Source organism: Grammomys surdaster, unplaced genomic scaffold (genome assembly GCF_004785775.1).
Source record: "Grammomys surdaster isolate TR1022 unplaced genomic scaffold, NIH_TR_1.0 125808, whole genome shotgun sequence".
Classification (NCBI taxonomy): Eukaryota; Metazoa; Chordata; class Mammalia; order Rodentia; family Muridae; genus Grammomys; species Grammomys surdaster.
In genome coordinates this window covers 895,867-901,866 of record NW_021620639.1, presented here as the reverse complement: position 1 = coordinate 901,866, position 6,000 = coordinate 895,867, and the positions used below count along the sequence as shown (strand labels likewise).

Here is a 6,000-nt window from a genome sequence, read left to right as displayed (position 1 = left end):
CTCCCTCTCTCCCTCCCTCTCTCCCTCTCTCCCTCTCCCTCTCCCTCCCTCCCTCCCTACCCCCATCCCATCCCTCTCCCTTTGTCTCTCTCTCTCTCAGAATGGGACCCAAGTTGAGCCAATCATTTAGAAATGCATTTTTTAAAGTGGCAGGGTTTTTTTTATCCCTTGCTGGCTCCCAAATGAATGAGACAGAGACGATACAATTTATTTGATATGCTTGACAATACAATAACTGAGCAGTTAATAATAATCTATTCTAATCCTCTAAGCTAATCTGACTACCTCCTAGCCAAAAACCCTGAGATAGTTGCAATTTAATATTGGTCTGGCTCTCTGGCCTTCAGGGGTGTTTCCATGCTGTCTCTCCCAGACCTGCTTTCTCATGGAGAATCCTCTTTTTCTCCTCCCTCTCCTCCTACTTCCTCTGGCTGGTGGAAGTCCAGCCCTATTCTCTCTTCTACCCAGCTCTTATTGACAAGTCAGAGAATAAATGGGGAGCAATGTTTACACAAACTTGAAACAGGAGATTCTTAGAATAAGCGAATAAGCGTTATGTCATGTCCAGATTGCAACTAGATATGGAAGCAGAGAAATCAGCATTTGAATAAGGAAAGGATAATCTGTACACAGTGCACAACATTATACCCATGGTCATTGGTTGGCCATTCCCTAACTTTCTGCCCCTCAGTATCCCTGCACTTCTTATAGGCAGGAAAAATCGTGGGTCAAAGGTTTTGTAGCTGGGTTGGTATTCCTATCGCTCCATTAGAAGTCTCGCATGGTTACAGGAGGTGACCGGTTCATGTTCTGTATCTCCTACTGCTAGGAGTCTTAGCTGGGACATCCTCATAGATCCCTGGGAGTTTCCGTTGTCTAGATTTCTAGCTTGTCCAGAGATTATCACCCTCCCCACACACACTGATTCCAGTTCTCTCTCCCAGTTCCCTTCCTCCATACTCCCCAGATGTCTATTTTATTTCCTCCTCAGCTAGATTCAAGCATCCTACCTTGGGCCCTACTTGTTATTTAGCTTCTTTAGGTCTATTCCCAATTTCCCGAGGAACTGCCAAATTGATTTCCAAAGTGGTGTAAAAGTATGAAGGGTATTGTTTTCCTGATTTCTTTCTTAGTCCACATGTCTTTTATAGATAGGAAGCTACTGGTTTTCATGTGTTAATTTTGTATCCCGCTACTTTGCTGAAGGTATGTATCAGATGTAGAAGTTTCCTGGTGGAACCTTTAGCGTCTTTGATGTACACAATCATATCATCTATAAATAAGGATATATTTTTTACTTCGTCCTTTCCTATTTGTAACCCTTTGATCTCCTTCCAGTGTCTTATTGTTCTAGCTAAGACATCAAGCACTGTATTGAATAGATTTGAGGAGACTGATTTTGATGGAAATGCTTTGAATTCTTCTCCCTTTAGGACAATGGTGGCTGCAGGCTTGGAATAAATTTGCCTTATTAAGTTTAAGTGTTCCCTTTGTATTCCTAGCCTCTCTAGGACTTTTATAACAAAGGAGTGTCAGATTTTCACAAAGACTCTTCTGTATCTAAGATGATGATGATGATGTGGTTTGCTTATGTGGTGGGCTATGTCTATTGATTTAGGCATGCCACGCTGTCCATGTGTCTCCAGAACGAAGCCGACTTGATCATATGGATGACACTTTCTGATGTGTTCTTGAATTTGGCTTACAAGTATTTTATTGAGAATTTTTGCATTTATATTTATAAGGGACATCAGTCTACAGTTTTCTTTATTGTTTAACCTAGGTATGGTTTTGCTCTCAAGGCAATGGTGGCTTTGTAAAAAGAATTTAGAAATATTCCTTCAGTTTTATCTTGTGGAATAATTTGGGAAGTATTGGCATTAGTTCTTCTTTGAGTGTCTGGTAGTATTTATTCTGCTCTGAATCTTTCTGGCCCTGGGCTCTCTGTTTGGTTGAGAGATTACTTAATTGCTGCTTCTTAATATGAGGGGTTTAAAAATGATTGTTTCTCTATGCAAAAAAATGTTTTTGCTCAAATAATGTATGAGTATTACTTTCAGACATTTGCAATATAAATGGAATGAAAAGCAGAAGCTGTGTTATGTACTTCAAGCAAACACCAGTTTTGTTTATGGCTATGAGTACTTGGGCTGTGCCCCGAGGCTGGTCATCACTCCCCTCACAGAAAGATGCTGGCTCTCTCTCTCTGAGGCACTTTATTTTAACCTGGGAGGCTGCACTGCTGGGCCTGGAGGTACTGGAAAAACTGAGACTCTTAAGGACCTAGCGAAAGTAAGTAGCTACCATGTCCAGAATTTCTGTCATTTAGTTGTATCTTAAGTTTACACTATTCTTGCTGTTAGAATGTTCTTTGTATTTACCAATACATTCATTAAGTGATACACCCCATCAACTAAACTTCAATTGCCTAATCTGGGAAAGGACTTGGGATCTCAGTTGTCTTTGAACTTACCCAGAATACTACTGGGCAGTAGTAGCTAACTGAGTCATAGTGTGGGAGGAGGGGGGAAATAGTTTCTCACACTGGTCTGTTTTCTTTTCTAGACCTGGTATATAACTTATTTTTTATACTATTTTTTTTCCTCAAAAACTTAATAGAAATAATTTCTTACCCTGGCAGTCTGAATGTTTGTGGAGTCTTTATTTTATGAAGAACTATATTAAAACAGTATTTTTGTTTCCCAGAGCTTTGGTAAACATTGTGTGGTCTTCAACTGTTTTGAAGATTTGGACTATAAGGTAAAGCTTAAGCATATATACTTAAAAAAATGTGCATGTAAAATAATTCATTGAGGAATGAAAAAGCTAAGAAAAATATAAAATATTCATAGATAAGAGTATAAATGCTATTAGTTCCCTTAATGAGTAGAAAATAGAAGCCTAAAACCTAGCTGAAAGTTAAAACGTGTTCGTTTTTTGTTAAATGGTTCAAGTGAATTCTTTAAAGCAATAATTCTCAATTTTTATGACAGTGGGATTCTTTTTAAACAAAATCTTACATAACAAAGCATAAAAAATATGTGTGTATGTGTGTGTGTATATGTATAATTAAGGGTATGTCTTTATTACAAATTTAAGTTCTTAGCCTGAACATTTATTTACTGAAAAGGTAATTATTAAAGTCAAAGAAGCTACAATGATTAATACCAAAAACAATTATAAAAATAATAATGATAATTATTTAAAACATGTCTAATAAAATCTTGAAATATTTTTATTGAAGCTTGATATTCCTCCATGTGTCTGTTACAAATTTAACGCAAAGTTTCCAAGCACTATAATTTGGGGGTTTTGTTTCCTGGAGCTGAACTCAGCTCCCTCATGATAAGCAAGTGCTGTAAAACTGAGCCCCATCCCCGAATCCCCAGCTCTGTGACTTCTTTCACATGTTGATTAGAGCATCAAAAGATGAGATGAACACCTTCAATTTAGTATGCAGGTAGAAATGTTCCCTGTATAGTTTCTGTAATCAATCCTTTTCTTCTTCTTTTTAAGATAATTGGAAAGTTATTCTTCGGGTTGGTGCAGTCGGGAGCTTGGTGCTGTTTTGATGAATTCAATCGAATCGATATAGAAGTCCTCTCAGTCATTGCCTCACAGATCCTGACGATCAAGATTGCCAAAAGCAGCTATTCTGTCAGGTATTTGGTCAAGGTTTCCACCTCTGAAATGGAAATCTGATACACATTTCCCGTTTAATTAGTATAAATGCTTTTTTTAAGTAAGTGCTGGGGTCTGGTTGCTGTTCTGTTTTGCTTTGTTTAGCACATAGCAAAATGAATGATGCTTGCCTTCTCTGTATGTTCTCCCTAGGAGGGGGAAAATATGTTTCCAGGATGAAAAATTTGTTTCCTCTGGCAAACTGTGTGTGTGTGTGTGTGTGTGTGTGTGTGTGCGCACGTGCGTACATGTGTGTGTGTGTGATCTCAATGCCAATTTAAAAGTATCCACCCTCCTGTCAGGAGCTACCAGGAGCCACCAGAAGTGGACGCAGATATATTCTTGTTACCATTTTTTTCTATCTTAGAATTTCTCTGGTCATAAGATGTTACACTTAAAGAAATAGAATGATAGTTAATGATATTTTCTTTAATCTTTCATGGATTTTTTTCTTTAATTCTAAACTCATTTATAAACAAAAATACTGGCTACATTCTTGAAGCCTCCTGTCTCATCATTCTAGATTGAGGTGCTTTCTGAAAAACTACAATGAATTATGTATATTATGGTTACTGGTGTTTATTAATAACAATAATCAAGTTTTCTCTTCAGATACATTCAGGAGCTTATATACCTTGATTTAGGGATACAAATGGATCTTTAGTAAGGTGATATGTCTAACTCATACCAACAGGTGCTAACTTGTGTTTTTACTCTGATGGATTTCATTGTTAGGGTCCAGGGCTTACAGATCTGCAGATAGAAATGGTGGCACAGTAAGGTACATTTTACCACCCTTTTCTGTGTCTTAACCTCTGTAAGTGTTACTCCCAGGGACTGTCCTGGTTTTATCCTGGTTTCTCTGCCTCCCAAGCTTTAAATGCCCTCTTCGGTAAGAAATGGCTCCAGAAAGTCTTGCCACTGTCTTTGTGACTATTGTCAATGACAGAAGTCTGGTGTCCTTGGCAAATCATCTGCCTCACAGTTGCCCAAATTTTTTTTTTAATGTTTGAGATTTTATCCGTTATTGTTTTATGGCTGTTTTGCCTACATTTGTGTCTGTGCACCACAGCCATTGAATACCCTCAAACTGAAGTTAACAGACCATTATGAGCCACCATGTGGGCCTGGGAACCAAACCTGGGTCTGCAGGACGCAGCCTGTGCTGAGCCATGTCTCTCAGTAAGTTTTAACTGGAGAAAGGAGGCTGAAAGTGGGTTGTGTTCCCAGCAGGAACTCTGTGCTATGCTGGCTGCTCTGGTGAGTCTTCCAGGCCCAGCTCAGTGAGGGAGGGCTTCCCAGGGTCTCTTCCCTGGTGAACGAATTCATCTGTGGGTGCCTTCCAGCATCCACTTCCAAAATCTTGTCAGCCATCCTTAGACACAGTCAACTATACCTGAATCCTGGCAGAACTCAACTTTGGCTCCAAATAAGCCTCCTCCTCCTCCTCCTCCTCCTCCTCCTCCTCCTCCTCCTCCTCCTCCTCCTCCTCCTCCTCCTCCTCTCTCAGCATTGTCATTTAAAGTATGTTTTGTTTGGATTTATATGCAATACAGCCTTAAGAAAATCCCCGGATTCATTAGAGTTGGGCCTAGAGGAGTGACTTTAGTGATGGATGCTTTACTGCCTTTTAGGTTCGTACTGGATGGTAGAGAAATACGGATTAATATGTCATGTGCGGTGCTTATCACCATAAATCCTGGGTAAGTATTAGAGTCTCATGGGAGGAGACATAGACTAAAATCCCTTTCTCTAGTCTCACCTGTGGGTGTGGTTGTTAGACATCGTTCACCCTCCAGAATCTTTTTTTCTTAAATGTGGGTATAGAATGAGAAAAGTAGATCTGGGAGGAATTGGGATGAAGAGAGGGAGTGGGATCAGAATACAATGTCTCAAAAAACTGGATTTTTAAAACTTCAGTTGCAGATTGCCATTCATTCACGAGGCCATCTGGCCATCTCTCCTGTCCTTCCCCAAAACTGATCTTGAACACGACCTCCTTTCCCTCTCCATGCCCTCTCCCATACAGCTCCCTCCCTCTGTCTGCCTCCTTTAACTATTTTATTCCTTCTTCTAAGTGAGATTCGAGCTTTCTCGCTTGGGCCTTCCTTCTTGTTTAGCTTCTTTGGGTCTGTGGATTACAGCATGAGTATCTTATACTTTATGGCCAATGTTCACTTATAAGTGAGAACATACCATGTGTGTCCTTTTTTATTACCTCATTCCTTTGGGTTACCTCACTCAGGATGATAGTCTCAAGTTCTATCCATTTGCCTACAGAATTCATGATGTCTTTGTGTTTAATAGCTGAATAGTAAG

At 39.5% G+C, this 6,000-nt stretch overlaps 1 protein-coding gene across 1 annotated transcript in view; it reads left to right on the top strand.

Moving 5' to 3' along the window:
- Positions 1-6,000, top strand: part of Dnah14 (dynein axonemal heavy chain 14) — a 196,983-nt gene that overhangs the window by 52,897 nt on the left and 138,086 nt on the right. The window contains exons 28-31 of the mRNA XM_028789300.1: positions 2,061-2,292; positions 2,707-2,760; positions 3,517-3,662; positions 5,316-5,384. Coding sequence (XP_028645133.1) covers positions 2,061-2,292; positions 2,707-2,760; positions 3,517-3,662; positions 5,316-5,384 — 501 coding nt within the window. The remainder of the gene's footprint in view (positions 1-2,060; positions 2,293-2,706; positions 2,761-3,516; positions 3,663-5,315; positions 5,385-6,000) is intronic.